At 32.1% G+C, this 17,983-nt stretch overlaps 1 protein-coding gene across 1 annotated transcript; it reads left to right on the top strand.

Annotated features, from left to right (window-relative positions):
- The first annotated feature begins 1,316 nt into the window (after nucleotides 1-1,316).
- Nucleotides 1,317-2,832, top strand: LOC113729612 (stemmadenine O-acetyltransferase). Its single transcript, XM_027253881.2, has one exon. The coding sequence runs from the start codon at nucleotides 1,393-1,395 to the stop codon at nucleotides 2,701-2,703; it is 1,311 nt and encodes a 436-aa protein (XP_027109682.2). The 5' UTR covers nucleotides 1,317-1,392; the 3' UTR covers nucleotides 2,704-2,832.
- Nucleotides 2,833-17,983: the final 15,151 nt, after the last annotated feature.

Raw genomic sequence — 17,983 nt, 5'->3', positions numbered from 1 at the left:
TATCTTATCAATTTATTTTATCTTAGTTTGTTAACTTGCTCATTTTTTGACATTACCAATTTATGATAAGTTTTAGTCTCTTTTCCAACCTTTACAAAATGAAATTTTAAATTTACACATGAAAAAAATGCTAGAACTTCAAAATTTTTAGATTAAGTTTTTATGTTAACTTTTATAGTACATAGTTCAAATTTTTATATTCTTATTGTTTAATTATTAAATAGTATGTAATTTTATAACACAGAGTACGGATGGAAAAAAAATTGATAATTAGACTTATTGATCATTATAAGTAAATATTTAAAACTAATGATGGGTGTAAAGGGTGGTATAAATTGATAACTTAGTTTGCAAAAATGAATTTAAATGAGTTTACAAAAAGTTAAATAAATGGGTTATAAATGGGTAATTGAGTTATCCAATTCATTTTTTGACTTACCCATTTATACCTATTTAATTGAATGGATGTAAATGAGTTAACTCACTTATACCCATTTCCCATTTTAACCAACTCAAATCCGTCCAAGTCACTCATTTTGACACCTCTAATAACAATTAACAACTGTGGTAACAGATCTCAATAACTGCTATTTAATTGTACCAACACAATCAGTGTTATTTAATATTAACTATTGGATGTCATTAAGTCAAAAAGTACTTGGATGATGGATCCTTAGTGCCACTAGGCATAAGAAAAACTAGTTTTATGCTCCATGACAAACTTATCGCAACCAAAAAATCAAGGGTAGATTACATATAATCCCTTATAATTTTGCATATTGCCATATACCTCCTTATGGTTTCAAAATAATAATATAACTCTCTGTAGTTTTATGTAAAGTGGAACATGGACAGAATGTATGATCAATTATAGCGATTATACAAGATGCACTCCAAAAGAACATGTGATGGAATCATAACATCTACCTAACACTCTTATGGTTTGCATAAATATTCACTTTACTTCCCTATGACTTTTACATTTATCTATGTAATCCTCTTGTGATTTTATATAAGGTGATTAAGTTGTTATTTGATTTAACATTTAAATAAGAGCACTACTGGTATTTCAACTAACAACATTATATCTATCAAATTTCCACTTTAAATGAAATCATAAGCGGTGAAGTGGATATTTTGAAATGCTAGAGAGCTCATGTGATAATAGATGAAATCAGAGGGAAGTTATTTGTAATTTATCCAAAAATCAAAGATAGAAATCAAAATAAACATATTATGTCGGCCCATATGAAAGTGGTTGGGCTTTTGTATTTATTCATTTTTTCTTTTTTGGGAGCTTGAATGATTGATTATGTCTTTCTATAAATAGGGGAAGCCACCATGCTCTCCCAAGTCCCAAGTGTGGTAGAAGCTTGAAGAAAGTAACCAAATATGGTGGCCAACTTGGAGATATTATCAAAAGAAATGATTAAACCATCGTCTCCAACACTCTATCACCTTAGAAACTTCACTCTATCTTTCCTAGATCAACTTGCACCACCCATTCACATCCCCCTTATTTTCTTCTACCAACCTAGCCAATTACAAACTTACAAAGATCATGCCCAAATTTCTCAACTCCTCAAACAATCATTATCCAATGCTCTGACTAAATTTTACCCCCTAGGTGGAAGAATTTGCAGTGACGATTTTGCAATTGATGCTAATGATGCTGGTGCTTTGTTTGTTGAAGCTCAAGTTCACTCTAACCTCTTGCAGGTTATAGAAAAGCCTAGCATGGATGAGATGAAACAGTATTTGCCCCTTGAGCCTAATGGTAGTGGCCATGGCATCACTGAAGCTAACACTATCCTTTTAGCTGTTCAAATCAATATCTTTGATTGTGGAGGCCTAGCTATTGGCGTGCAAATGTCTCACAAGATAGCCGATGGCACGTCCTTGGTGGCTTTCATGAATGCGTGGGCCGCAAACTGCCGTGGAGATGCTGAAATTCATCAATCTAGTTTGGATTTGACTAGTTTATTTCCACCAAAAGATGTGCTCAACTCCGGTTTCAAACCAACAGTAGGCATCACAAAGGAAAAGATCACGACTAAACGCTTTGTGTTTGACAGGGAAAAGCTGGCGAAACTCAAACAAGCTCTTGCTTCATCTCCTGGATCACAAGTGAAGGATCCTACGCGGGTGGAGGCTGTTTCAGCCTTTTTTTGGAGGCATTTCATAGAGGCGACAAGAGCCAAGATGGATTCTAAGTCCAAGAAGATGGTTGCAGCAGTCCATGCTGTGAACTTGAGACCCAGGATGAATCCTGTCCTTCCGGATCACGCCTTTGGGAACTTGTGGAGGCATGCCCTAGCAATTCCAGTAGCTGAGGGAGAGAAAGGGTATCAGAATCTAGCTGGTGATTTGAGGAATGCAATAAGGAATATCAACAGCAATTATGTGAAAACATTACAAATTGGAGACGAGTATCTACATGCTCTCAAGAAAACTATGGAATTAGTCTCGAAGGGAGACATAGAATTTTGCAACTTTAGCAGTTGGTGTAGATTTCCTGTGTACGAGGTGGATTATGGTTGGGGCAAGCCTACATGGGTGTGCACAACCACCTTGCCCTTCAAGAATGTTGTGATATTGATGAGTACAAGTTGTGGGGAGGGTATAGAAGCATGGGTTAACATGCTTGAAGAAGATATGGCTAGTTTTGAGAGTGACCATATGCAGCTTGAGGTTCCTGCCTAAGATCTCAGCTCTTAAACTATAGTTATCATCTGTAGGTATGAAATGGTTTGCTATAATTGTATGCATGGCTAGGGAGACCACCTACTATTCTGGATTGACTAATGGTATGGAATCTGATCTTTTTATCTAGCATTTGGTCTTTCATAGATATAATTACTTGAAAGAAGTAAAGAGGGAATAGGTGTGTTACGTCCAATTAAATCTGGTAAGGCACTATTTAAGCAGTTATAAGACAATTTCTAACGTGTAATCTTAATTAGTTGATTTTCAATTGGTTGTCAATTGCATCTGGGTATAAAAGAAGCGTAAATGCCACTAAAGGAGTAAAGGATAGAGAAAGCGAACAGCAGTCACTTTTTGTATAGGATGATGGAGCCTTCGCTATGATCACTTTCGATTCTCATTTTCCTCAATGCTATAATTACAAACGCGTCATTACGGTCAAGACTAATAAGTCTAATATGGTAACAAAATCTAGAGTCCCTTTTTGTTTAAGAATTTTTTTAATGGGCACTTGTTAGTTACTTTATTCATACCAAACTTACCATATAGATATACACACCTACAATTATCGTAGTTTTGCATTTAAACACCTTTATAAATTAATAACACTTTTGACAAAAATCTAAAACTTAAGACCCCTCTTAACAAGGGCATCCGATAGCCAAATCCTTTCTTTAAATGCACTTTGCAACCACATACATAAAGATTTAAAGTTAAACAGCATTATTTTTGGGTTCATTTTTGGATTTTGTGATTTTGTCCAATATATAGTTGCAACCAACTTGAAATTACACACTTTGAGGATTACTATAGGACCCTCTAAGTTTTCTAGCAATTTTCACTTTACCCTCTCACTTTTATTTCACTAATAATAATAGTTAAGGTTAATTGTTAGAAACCCTCCATATGTATTACATTAGTTAAGTTTCTGTCTAGGTCATTAATGAAATGATCAATATGTTTTTTCTTTAGGACTTTAAGTGACAAAAGTACTTTTTGAAAGGTGGCAAAAGAAGGAAAATATGAGTGACTAAAGTTCCATTTTTTGAAAGTGCGTATCTGATTGGTCTTCTTTTCCAGTTTGGTTCCTCAACTCAGGCAGACAGTGGAAACATAAACACAGGTACTATGGTACCAAACAAAAAGAAAATGAGCGAAAATAGGGAAAACAAAAAGAAAGAAAACAGAATGCTCGATATTATCTTTTATTTTTTTTATCAGAATGCTATCAACTTCTTGTTTAATTGAATGCATTCATCAAGATGGCCTTCTTTCTCCTGCTACTTATTCTTCCCTCTGTTTTTCATTGATTTCTTAATATTTATTTTTTTCTATCTTTTTTCGGTTGGTAAAATTTCAAATAGCTGTTAACGTTGAGAGGTAGTTCTATCAACTATTTCAAAAGTGCAACTTGAAGCTCAGTCAACAGTTAATGCAACGTCAGGTGTTTATTAAATGTGTAGATTATCTATAAAAATACTTTAGGATGTTTAATGCAACTGAGGTAATAATATATGGGGTTTTTTGCAATTAACCCTAATACTTAACGATGCTTGACTGCTGGTCAAAACAGTAATGATGTCAAAGTTGATGAAAAGACAAATATGTCCCTAAATCGTATCAAGCCAAATATGGCTCATCCAAGCACTTCTTAAACTTCCTTACTTACCTTAATTTTAACATTTGGGTGATTTAGGCTAATTCCATTTGAGTACATAATTCAACTTAAGTGCCTTTTGTGGGGTGGGAGGTCAAAGTTTCGAATCTTGTCTCTCATCAATTGCCGCTTAATATGTGGTTGCCTAAGGTCTAGTTGAACCTATCCCCCTTGCCCTATAGCGATGTATGACTAAAAAAATAGAGTTTAAAAATGAAATTAAAAAAAAAAAGTAATTCAACTTATTGGGTTAATAAGTGTCATAATCTTCTTAGCATAAGTAAGCCCCACAACTCTGCCTTTGAAAACAATAGACTTTAGCAATTTATGCATTATATGAAATCTTCAATGCATTTCAAGGATCCTCAATTTATATGGGTGCTGAGTTCTCTTTGTTGCTTTTTGAAAAAAAAATTTGTGTTTATGCCAACTTAAAAAGAAAAAAAAAGAATTGCTACAAGTAAGATAAAATAGCTTAAACCTCAAGGTAATGAAATCATTGAATATTCATCATTTAATAAATGCATATATCAATTACAAAGAGAAGTAGGTTTGTAGTTTTCAATTTGAGAATTTTTTAATTCTGGAGGCAAATTATTTTTTGTTTGTAGTGAAGGTTTTGCTATTACAGGGGCATATGTAAGCGAAGATAAGAAAATTTTGGTTGCTATTATAGACTAGTTGTTGAGAAGGCTGAAAGCCTGTGATGTATATTTCCCCTATAATCAAGGGGAGACAGTTTAATGTCCAAGTGTTTTTCATCTTTTGGCATGCACAGTTTGCATTATGGACCTTCAAGTGAAGTTAAGGGTTCGGAAAACAAGATCTTAGGGGGTAAAATACTAATTTTGTGAAATCTTGGGGTTGTCATAAACTCATTCCTATTCTTTAAAGCCCCTTATATTGAGAGAGGCTTATTTCTTCACTGCCCAAGAGATGTCTTTCTTATTTTTCTATAAGTTTTATAATATTCTGTTACATTAAAATTCACAAAAAAAATAATTAAAACCTAAAAACTTTGAAGCGTTTTTAGCATTGTATAATTAGTTACTCCTTCCATTCTATAAAATTTGTCATGTTTGTTACTTTTTCTTATTCCAAATTAATTGTCATCTTAGAAAAGTCAACTAACCTTTTTCAATAAAATTTTATCTTTACTCTTCATGTGACCCACTACTTATTCCCAACAATTATTAATACATCAAATAAAAGATGGCCTATCACTAAGGATATAAGCGGAAAGTAAAAATTTCTCTTTCCTGCTAACGTCACTATACATAAATTACACGTTCTCTCAAAAATGACAAATTTTATGAGATGGAGAGAGTATTTAAAACTTAAACATTTTAATTTAGGGGGGAAATCATTCAAAAAGCCCCTCACCTTTTGCAAAATGACTTTTTTCGTCCCTCACTTTTAAAAGTGTAATTTTACGTCCCTTATAAATTCATATTGGTCAAATTTGCTACTTAAGTTTTCGACTAGTTTCTGTCCAGAATCCACCACGTATCTTCCATGAGAACATTTTTTAAGGGCAAAATTGTTAAATCAAAATTTTCATAATCCGACTCATATTCTCTCACATTTCATAAAATAAATCTTTTTGTCCATCACATTTCACAAAATGAATTTTTCCATTCCTCATATTTTACAAAATGAATTTTTTATCTCTCATTGATCATGTATATGAATAGTTTTTTTAAACCCGTGTATATATCTATTTACTTTCACCTGAATAATACGAATACCATGTAATATATCTCTATTTGATTCATCTGAATGTATTGTTCATGTAAAATCAAATAGATATATACATGAGTTTAAAAAAATTATTAGTTTTTCAGTCATGTTCATTTTCTTTTACTCGAAAATTGAAAACAAAGAAGATATTTAATCCTAAACATTATCGAGTGTTTATATAGAATTCAATTTGAACAGAAAAAAGAAACAAATGAAAAGTATGACAAAAAGGAGTAAGTAATTGACACTTTCAAATTTTAAGACAATCACAAGGCAAGTAATTTAACTGTTGATCTTAAAGGTGGCAAGTAGAAATTTCAGATGTAAACTGCAATTTGTTATCATCACTATAGAATTCAAGGTATGACTGATTAATTAGATGACCTTATTAGACAACTCAATAAATGAATTATTAGCAAAAAAAAGGTCATAAATATTGAATAGGTTCATATGTTGAAATCAAATAAGTATATACATGGGTTTAAAACAAAATTGTTAGTTTTAAACCCAAGTATATATCTATTGAATAGTATGTGTACAACTACAATTAACCTGTTTAGATGAAATTAAATAGAGATACAGTATATATTATTCATACCATTCAGGTAATACATGAGTTTTAAAAAAAAAACTATTCATACACATGGTCAATGAGGGATTAAAAAATCATTTTGTAAAATATAAGGGGCGAAACAATTCATTTTGTGAAATGTGAGGGACTATGGATCGGATTATGTAAAATTTGATTTGACAATTTTGCCCCTTAAAAATGATCACATGTAAGGCACGTGATGGATTTCGGCCAAAAACTAGTCGGAAACCTAGATAGAGACCAAATTTGACCAATGTGAATTTGTAAAGAATGTAAAATTATACTTTTAAAAGTAAGGGATGAAAAAAGTTATTTTACAAAATGTGAGGAACGTTTGGAATGATTTTCCGTAATTTAGGGACATGAATTCTTTTGTTATCTGAAAAATGATATATCAGTTTAGAAGTAAATATTACACCTTCATTAAAAATTATGTGAAAAATTTTGTCATCCATTTGATGAATTCTTTTGTTATCTGAGAAATGATATATCAGTTTAGAAGTAAGTATTACACCCTCATTAAAAATTATGTGAAAAATTTTGTCATCCATTTGATGGCTTACACCATCCCTTTGAGGAAATTATTTTATCGCGAACACCTCAAGCATCTAAACCGTTAAATTCGACTAAAACTCTTACGGCCATTCAATCAAACATGCACTTATTTGGTAACCAAGACTGCATGTTATAATCTTGCTACGAATGGGGAAAACACAAGCTCACAAACCACTTTAGATTAGTATAAACAGTTCTCTAGTTATAAGATATAATATATCTAGGGTACCAGTTAGTTTACAATTTTTTTATTTTTGTCCATATTTTTTAATTGTAGGCCATACATAGCCATTATTAGTAAGGATACTATAAGAATTGCGTTCAAAAATGAGCTTTTTTTTTCAAGAAAGAAAATTTTTGAAAACACTCTTCTTCTTCTTTTTTTTTCGAATGGGAGAATGTATTCTATAGAATGTAAGGAATTTGGAGGAGGCATTACAACTCTTTAATACTGTACAATACATTGAAGGTTTAATTAAGGATTGGCTTAAATTACATCTACGTCCCCAGGAGTTTGGAGAAATTACCAAATGAGCCTCAAGGTTTGGAGAAACTACCAATACCCTCCTTGACTTAATAATAGCTAAGGGTCCATCTAACGAGTGCTTATAAGGAACTTGTTAAAATATATTTCAGGTATCCTATTTTTGGAAATGTGAGATTAATTAGTGAAAGTGAATAAATACAAGGAAAGGTTGATAAGATTAAATAGTGAAAGTATATAAATGCAAGGGAGGATAATAAATGATAATATGTATATACACATGGTAAGTTGGATGAATGTTAGATGTATTAGGGCATCTGTTAAAAAAATCCAATAGTTAACTACCGGAATAAGTAAAAAGACGAAAAAAAACCAGCCAAGATAAATAACACATCCAACTCTACGTGAATTTGGGGAAATTAGATTTTGTGGATGGATTTGGAGACAATTCCGCAGATGCAGGCTTTGTTTTATGGTAATTTCATGTATTTTGTAACGGAAGCTAAAAGTTTGCTTGGTCCAGGGGACTTTTGTCAAATGTTTGCCAGGTCCAGGGGATTGACAATAGAATTGCCAAACCTCGGGAACTGATCGGTAATAAGTCCAAACTTAGGGAGATAGACGTAATTAAGCCTTAAAGATTCAGTTATCCGAGTCAGTTAAAGATATGAGTTTTAAATGTAATTATGGAATAATAATTAATGATTAACTGAAGTAATGCAAAATTGCGAAATCCCTCTTCCTAGCCCAGAACAAAATTATCAATTCATTTCATTGTAATTTTTTTAAAAGCAAAATTAAAATGATCATAATATTTTCATTATCTTTTTTTTTTTCGAGAGTCTAAAGAGGTTGCGTGTAAGTCTAGCAAGTACACAAAACTTACTAGATCAAAAGAGTGTTTTGACACAAATCTTGAAATTTTTTTTTTATCGCAGGTGAGATTTGAATAAGCATGACAATGCTGATGAGAGAGAATTCTCAAATGATGATGCTGATGAGAGAGGATTCTCCAGGGATTTCTTGGAAGTGGTGTTGATGTGCCTCGAAGAACAAAAGCTGACTACAGCGGAGCAGATTCTGGAGCGCCCCTTTTTCAAGCAGGCCATTGATGTGCAAAAATTTGATCATAGCATGAGGATGGGTTAAGTCCTTTGATGATGATAAATGATTTCTTGAATTAGCCCCTTTGATGCTTCTAATATTGCCATAACATCAAGCATTCTATTGACTGAGCAGTTCAATTAGGCCACAAAGACTCGATAATACTTGATATTATATGATGGCTTAACTTTTAGGAAAAAATACCTCTCTTTGTTTTATAAATGGCTCAAGTTCAACTTTTTTGAGGCGTGACGTTTAAAGGAGTTCTCACAATAGACTATTGAAATTACACCTTCTTCTACCAATTTTTAAGGCGTGTAGTCGCCTAGTAACATTAGGATTGTCTAAAAAGTATCTGATAGATAAAAAATTAATTATACTAGAAAAAGACAATTTCAAATCTATATTTAACATATTTTCTCAATTGTGTTATTAATAAGAAGTTCAATGTTAAAGAGAGTTTAATTTTTCACAGTCGAAACAAATACAAATGTGGTTTTTCCAAGTCATACAAATATCTCTAGATTGACATAATGTAACCTAATTTTTATCCACTACTTGATATTCACTTCTAAGTTGCATGAAAATATAACCCAAAAAAAAAAAAGAGATTTATTTCATTAAACATAAAAATTGAATAGCTTTGAAAATAATTGGGACCAAAGTAAATAAATATAGACATACATAACTCGGAAGAAGGGCAAAATTTCTTCAACCATTGAGCTATATTGGATTCCCTATTAACAATCCAACATGTAAACAATTAACAATCTCATATGTAATTTCTTTTGCATCTTTTAAAAAAGAGTCAGCCAATGGTAAGCTTAATTTCAGACAATATTTAACAATAAACTTCAGCAGCAGAGCTGTAACTAGTATCAAACCTATATAAATTGAATTGCTACTTGAATTTTACAATCGTGTACAATCCTATCTAATTAAAAATGATCATATTATGATTCCATGACAATCGTCAATTTAGTACGATTCTGTATTGATTCTACAACTCTAGATTGTAGAGTCATAGGATCCTATGATCTAGAATCATGATTTTGCAAACTATAAATTGTCAAGTCCTCATTAACCTCAAAAATATATATATATATCTTCATCAAATCAGCCAACGTCAAGTACCTTATTTTTGTATAACTAAATTATATAAAAAATTTATATGCAAAATATTATTAATTTAAAAATCAGCAGTATTGAAAATAAAACAATTGACATGCATATTATGAGATTGCAATACACCGTTTATGAAATTTTACCAGAAACTGTAATGAAAAGGGGTTAATTTACTATTTAATTAAATTCGAAGGCATGAAAGTAATACTTTTCTAAATTTAAAGTGTGCCAATGATTGATTTTTATCCGTTGAATAATTATTTCATAGATAAATGGTATCAATTATTTCTCAACTTGGTCCTGAATTTGATTTGGTCATTAATAATCTAAAAGTTTTAAGTTAATCCTCAAATTTGACAATTTTTTTTTAGTTTTGATTCAATAATGCTTAAAAAAAATTTTTGATTCCATGTGGTTTGCATGATTTAACTTATTAACCTGGCTTGATTTTAGTGAGAGTACTAATTATAATCAAATTACAAAATTTAAAGATGAAACAAAATATTGTAAACAATAAGAATCAAATCAAATTTTAGAAAAGTTAAAAAAAAGAAAAATGCTTAAATATTTTTCACTCCCTAAATTAGTTAACATACCATTATTAGTGTTATTAAACCTTATATATATTACCCTCGCCAAATTAATTGATTGTAAAATAAGTTTTGTCAAGGTTGGCTGGTGAGTAAAAATGAAAACTCTAGAAATGGTCATAAAAATGTGTATATAGTATATACACTATCAATGTGTGTGTGTGTATATATATAAAGGAAACTTTCAAAAAAAACCCAAGGATTTAAGGGCATTTTGGTCTACGCCTTCAACACTGTCGTTACAATTCAAAAAATTCCCTCCATTCTCTCTCTCTCTCTCTCTCTCTCTCTCTCTCATCGAGAAACTCATGCAATAGCTCCAGCTGAACGATGGAGAAGGAAGAAGCATGTTCGAGTCCATGCACAATGGTAATTTAAGCTTTCATTTAGTAATTCTCAAAAAAAAAATCTAGAAAATTCTTCTATCTATTAATTTTCTAACTTCAACGTGTAATGGAAATTAAGGAGAAAGACACGCAGAAGCTCTAGCTCTTCAGTGAAGAAGAAACAATCTCTGAATCATTGCTTCATGGTAATTTAAATATTTGCTGAGTAGCTTTTAGTTGAAAAAAGTTAGTTTTTGACTTCAATTTGTATAGAAAAGCTGAATGTTGTTCTTATCAAAATTTGATTAACATTTGCATGTAATTTTGTTCTTGTTTTGTAATATGTTTATTGTAAAGTAAAGAATGGATTTATTTGTGATCTGTTAACAAATTCGTTCATTTATTTCTCCATTGATGACATGGTCGATAAAATTGTGTTTGCTAGACACTGATCATCGTTTACCTGTAATTTTGTTCTTCATTAGTAATATTATTTAATCTTCAGTGTCAAATAAATTTGTTTTGTGATCTTTTGGCAAATTCGTAGTTATTACTACACTTGCGGTATGACTGCATTAAATTTGTGTTCGCAAGAGAATGATAAATGATTTTTTTCTTTTTTGTTGTTTGGATGTTCTTATCTTCTAATGTATTCATCTGTTATTAAATTATCTTTGTGGTATGTTGCAAATTTTTCTATTTCATTCCTTGAGTTTTAGTGTAGTGTTCATTTTGTGTTCTAGGATTTTTATGAATTTTCTTATGTTTTGTTGTTTAGATGTAAAATTACCTAAATTTTGTTCATTGGTTATGTATTTTTTTATTTAGATGTAAAATCTCCATTTTTTTTGCTGAGAACAAAATAGTTGGATTTTTTAATTGACATGACACGGAGGTTTGTAGGAGTAAGATTTTAACCTTGAAAAAAAATGTGCTCAAAGTGTGACTTTGGAAGTGGCACCATTCTCAAGCCAATATTTAATCATATTTATATAGACACACACATACACACACACATATATATATATATATACACACACATATACATATACATATTAATGTCATATTCTCGTCCTTATCCCTTTATTGTCTCTCTTTCTACATGGTTGATGATGCCCTCTCTAATTCCGTCGCGGTCTCTCTGTCTTTGTCTCTCTCCTTTCCAGGTTTCACAAGTTAACTTTAGCAACTTTGGCTAATATTTATCTCCTACATTGAGGTTATTTGATTTGCCTATTCAAATTGAGGATTGAAATTTAAGTTTATCCCCTAAATTTTGAGCTTTGTACATGTTTATATATCTTGGTATCTATTCGAAGTACTCACCAAAAGAATCAAGTCTTGATGCTAGATTTTTGCAAACGCATAAAACTGCTTATACATAACATAAAAAATGGTTTAATTTTGATGCAGTAAGTTTTTGTTCCCTTTTTTTCTCTTGGAACATATTTGTTGTTCAAATTGTTTTTTACTTAATATTATATCTCTTTTGGTTTCATGATATAGGGGTAATAGGGTATCAAGATGGAGTGCTTTTGATCAAATGTGATGTTTCAACAATAAGTGGGGAAGGATGTTTGTTTCAAATGTGATGTTCAAATTCATGATCGTTTTGGTTATAGAGTCTGAATGGATAGCAATGATAAAGTCATATGAGGATTCATTTAGTGTCTACCCTTTTTTTTAAGTTTGGGAATGTATTCCTTAGAGGACTTTCGTTGATACAGTAGACGATATATGTGCTATTAGCTTTTTTGTTTTCTGGCCTCGGGTTTTCATCTTTTCTTGAATAGTTTGATTATATGTTACAAGCCCCGTGGCTTATTTTGTTCCCCTCTTCTATTACTTCTTCAAGTCTTTTACTCTTCATAGATTTTTCAGTCAATTGAAAAATAGATTTGCTTAGAAGATGGTGAAAAAAAAATATGAAGGAGATGAAGCATGAATAAAATTTACATGGTTTCTTCAATTTGCTTTGATTTTTTTTTTTGGCATTATCTCTTTTTTTTTTCCTTGAAATTTAGATTATGGTACTTAAAAGTTTATCTCATATTCAAAGTATCCATAAAAAAGGAACACTAAAAACATGTATTCCATCTCTATTCTTTTCTTAGATAAGTTTTAACTCAAATCTTTATAATTTAGACGGAGAGATATATCGGCCGGATATATGTTCACCATACAAGTAAAGATTAACCCTCCGTTTCACTTGAGCAAAGGCATCTGAATTTTTGGGGTAGATATTGGGTCATATTGGCTTCTCATACTTTTAGGTAATTTCGTAGATTTTCTTTTAGGTAATACGTTTAAACCTTGCAACCTGAACTTGCATTCAAGTTGAAAGGAACCAAAATAAAAAAATCTTGAATCGAGCCAGGTTGTACCAAGATTATACTGGCAGTATCACTTTTTTTTTTCATTTTTGTGAGTATTTTCGAGGGTCTAGAAAGCCAATGAAAGTGTAAAATTTTATAACCTTTTATCACATGAATATTCATTTGCTGATCGTATTCAATGATGTTATTTCTGTTCATGAGAAGAAAATAACAGCAATCAGGAACGCTAATTAGACAAAGGGCATGACACAATATTCCAGGTTTGTCTAAGAGGTGTGTATGCGGTCAAACAAACGAGAGGAGAGATGGATTGGATGTCGCGGGAGGAAGGAATGTAAATGAGGGATTTTGAATTCGAAACTTTCCACTTACACTTAAAAAAAAAATGGGGCGCTTGGCTTCCGGCTTGGATTTGTGCTCATTTTCTAAGTGTTTTACCTTGATATAAATTTACACGAGATCTATAATTCTGTCGTATATTTTTTCACAATGTTTAAAAGCATTGTTTTTTATAGTATTCTATAGGTGCAAAATGTCCACTTTAATTAATTCTCATCTCAATTTTTTAGATATAGCATAGCCTTTTTGTTGTATCAAAGTATTTTTGGATGAGTACACTCTTTATTAATTAAAAAATTCCAATTCGAGTGTTACTTATTTAGATATTGAAATTTCAAGATTTATGCTGAAATACCTGGTGATCTATTAAACTATAATATGGTCACGTGAAAATACACAGAAATGCAACTAGTTAGACAATAGTGCAAGCTAACTATCTTGTTACACAATTTCTCTTTTACAAGAAATAAATAATTTGTGTAATTACCTAGTTTATTTGTGCTCAGTTGAACACGTAAGGCACCATGCAGCTATAGCTAAATAATGAAATTTGTTAATAAATAAATAAAATCTCTTTCTTAGTTTTCTGTAAGTTTTATATTATTCTGTAAAATTAAAATTCACAAAAAAAACAATTAGAACTTTGAACCTTTGTTAGCATTGTATAATTAAAAACTTTGAACCTTTTTTAACATTGTATAATTAGTTATTTGAAACTTAAACATTTTAATTTAGTGACGTGAATTTTTTTGTTATCTAAAAAAGTAATGCACCTTCATTAAAAATTAAGTGAAATTTTGTCATCCATTTGATGACTTTCACTGTTCCTTTGAGGAAATTATTTTATCTCAAACATCTCAAGCATCTAAACCATGAAATTCAATTAAAATTCTTACTGTCATTCAATCAAACAAGCACTTAATTAGTGGCCAAGAGAAAGCTCTTAGAGTTCTCCCAATTACCAAGTTCAGGGTTCGAATTCTGAGTCTGATAATTGGAGGTAGGAAGGGCATGGAAAGGGGTGGATCTATACAATCATTTGTTATATCCAACAAAGACTGCATGTTACATCCAACAAAATTCACCACTTCACGCACCAAATATTTGAGAACCTATCCAACAACAGCAACCAAAACAGTCAAAAAGCATCAATACCGAATTTTTTAGCACACTCAAGCATCCTGCCATGAAATTTCAAAATGCTCCCAAATCCCCCATTGGGCCTTTTGATATTAGTAGTTTTAAATTAAAAATGAATACTCCATTCATCCCAAAAAAAAAAACTACTTTCAGATTAGTATAACATTTTTCTAGTTATAGGAATTAATATATTTAATGTAGCATTTAGTTTACATTTTTTTATTTTTATCCTTATTTTTTAATTTTAGGCCATACATAGCCATTATTAGTAAGGATATTATAAGAAATTTGTTAAAAAAATGAGCTCTTCTTTTTTTAAAGAAAGAAAATTTTGAAAACGCACTATTTTTTTTTTTTTTTTTTGAATGGGAGAATGTATTCTATAGAATATCGGAATTTGGAGGAGGCATTACAATTCTTTAATACTGTACAACACATTGCAGGCTTAAGAAATAATTGGGTAAATTACATCTACCTCCCCTAAAGTTTGGAGAAACTACCAAATAAGCCCCGAGGCTTGGAAAAATTACCAATACCCTTCTTGACCTAACAGCAGTTAGAGTCAACTAATGGAACAAGAAAACAGATGAAAAAACTAGCCAAGATAAATAACATATGCAAATCCTCTTGAATTTCGGGAAATTAGAATGTCTGGATGGATTTGGAAATAATTCCACATATGCAAGCTTGATTTTAAGGTAATTTCACGCATTTGGTAACGTTTACCTGGTCGGGGGTTGGTTTGTTAAACGTTTGCCGGGTTCAAGGGGTTGATGATAGAATTGCCAAACCTCAAGGATCGATCAGTAATAAGTCCAAACTTTGGGGAGGTACATGTAATTAATCCTTAAAGACAGTTATCTGAATCACTTGTGTGATTAAAATTGTAAAATCCCTCTTCCTAGCCCAAAACTCAATTCATTTCATTGTAAAATTTTTTTAAAAAACAAAATTAAACCAACATAATATTTCCATTATCAATAATAAAATTTCTTCCCCAATACTCATCCAATTTTCCAATTCCCACTATTAAGAGGCTGCCATAAAAGAATAATAATAATCTATTTTTATGTGTCTTTGTTCCTCTTGGGCTATCCTCTAACCGTCTTAACCGTTTTCAAGAACGCAAGCCGCCTCGGCTCCCAAAACAAAACTCTCTATATATATTCGACCATCATATCCCACTTCTTTCCCTCCCACCTCATTTTTCCAATTCGCAGTAACTATTTCCGATCATTTAGTTTCTTCTTCTTAAAAAATTTCTATCAAGAAATCCCAAGAAGAAAAGAAAAGCATCAAGAACACTGATCAGGAGCTCGAGGAAAATGGCAACTTCTTCAGGTTCAGGCGCCTGCCCCAACATCCTTGCTATTACTGAAAATGGCTTTCCTAAAATGCGATCCCTGAAACACATACTCAGTACAAGATTCCGAAATGGAATGCCTGAAGAATTCATAGCCATCATCATGCGAGACGTTCTGACGGCTCTCTCTTATCTCCATGATTGGTCCGCTGATCATAACGACGTTAATTCCAGCAATATCTGTGTTGATACTGAGCAAGTTCCCACCACCGTTAAGCTTGCTGTTGTTCCAGATAAGCACTTAGAAGTTGGAGGGGAAAAAGATTGGAATCCCACTGAAGGGTTATGGGGTTTGGGGATGACTGCTTTGGAGGCCGGTTACGGTTCTTTACCAAAATACTGCACTGGGAATGAGCGTTTGGCTTTTTTGGCCTACCATGTGATCAGGATTCTGAAGCTGAAATTGGCCAAGAATAAAGGGAAGGAAAAATTGGAAAGTGCTGACGATCAGAAATTGAAAGAAAAGGCAATGCAGAAAGGAAAAGGGAATTTGGTAATTGATGACGATCAGGAAATGAAAGAAAAGGCAACGCAGGAAGGAAAGGGAGAATTGGAACTTGCTGATGATCCGACAGGGGAAGAAATGGCCGAGCAGAAAGGGAAGGAAACATTGGAAGTTTCTGATGATCAAGAATTAAAAGAGAAAGCCGTTGCTGATGAAGAACCCAAGAAATCGATGATCACATTTCCCGCGCTGGAGAAGCTGCTGGATATTCGTTACGTTGAGCGCCTGGAGAAAAAGTTGACAAAGTATAAAGCTATAGTAACGCTGACAGAAAAAGTCAAGAAGGCTGTGAAGAAGCTCTTTCCCCAGAATAACAATGCTGATGAGAGAGAATTCTCAAGGGATTTCTTGGAAGTGGTGTTGATGTGCCTCGATACACAAGATCTGACTCCATCGAAGCAGATTCTGGAGCATCGCTTCTTCCAGAAGGCCAGTGATAGGCAAGAATTTGACAACTGGATGAGGTCGCATACTGTCTATCATGAATTCCTCAGACAGAGGATCGGCCCGTATGGTTTGATATATTGATGATGATGAGAATTAGCCGTTTTGATGCTTCTAATATTTGATATAACGTCATGCATGAGTTCAATTAGGACCTGTTATTTCCTGGTGGATCATTTTCTTGTTGCTGGATTGAAACTCTGCATGAGTTCTAGACTTTGATTTTCTGAGACATTCATTTGTAGCTGAAACTTTCAGTCTGTTTGATTGTTTGCGTACTAGTTAGTTTGAGAGCTGATCATTTCGTTGAACAATACGATGATGATGATGATGATGTAGAAAGCTTCCCAATCAAAGGAATTCTGTTGCACGTATGGTTCATTAATGCTCTGTTTTTGCTCTGTTTTCTGATGAATACAATGAAGAAATGCATGGAAAGTTGAAGAAGATTGATTCAGATTCGTACAACATAATTTGCAGCACTTGAAGGTTTTGAAAGCCCATTAACCAAACTGTCTGTTTTATCAGATGTAATGTTCTTGAATAAAGCATAATCAAACATATTTAGCATTTTTTTTTCTCAATTTATTAATAAGAAGTTCAATGATAACATTGTTGAAACAAAATACAAATGTGATTTTTCCTAGCCGTACAAATATCTTTAGATCGATGTATTTAACCTAATTTTTATCCATTACTTGGTATTCACTTCTAAGTTACATGAAAAAATAACCAAATAAAAGACAGGTTTTCTTTCGTTAAACATAAATAGAATAGCTTTGAAAATAATTGGAACCAAAGTAAATAAATATAGTGCATTTTGGACAGTCATGTGTAATTATTGATTTTGTGAGGTCTTGGGGTTTGTTATTGAACTCAATCCTATTCTTTAAAGCCCTTTATCATGAGAGTGACTAATTTCTTGTTTGCCCAGCAGACATTTTCTTTATTGGTGAAAATATGTGAGATTCAGTCGA

This window comes from Coffea arabica, chromosome 2e (genome assembly GCF_036785885.1).
Source record: "Coffea arabica cultivar ET-39 chromosome 2e, Coffea Arabica ET-39 HiFi, whole genome shotgun sequence".
Taxonomy (NCBI): Eukaryota; Viridiplantae; Streptophyta; class Magnoliopsida; order Gentianales; family Rubiaceae; genus Coffea; species Coffea arabica.
Note: the sequence above shows the minus strand (reverse complement) of the source record. Positions and strands in the feature narration are given on the sequence as shown.

Excerpts from the sequence above, each read along its gene's own strand:
- LOC113729612 (XM_027253881.2), top strand. The coding sequence starts at position 1,393 with ATGGTGGCCAACTTGGAGATATTATCAAAAGAAATGATTAAACCATCG.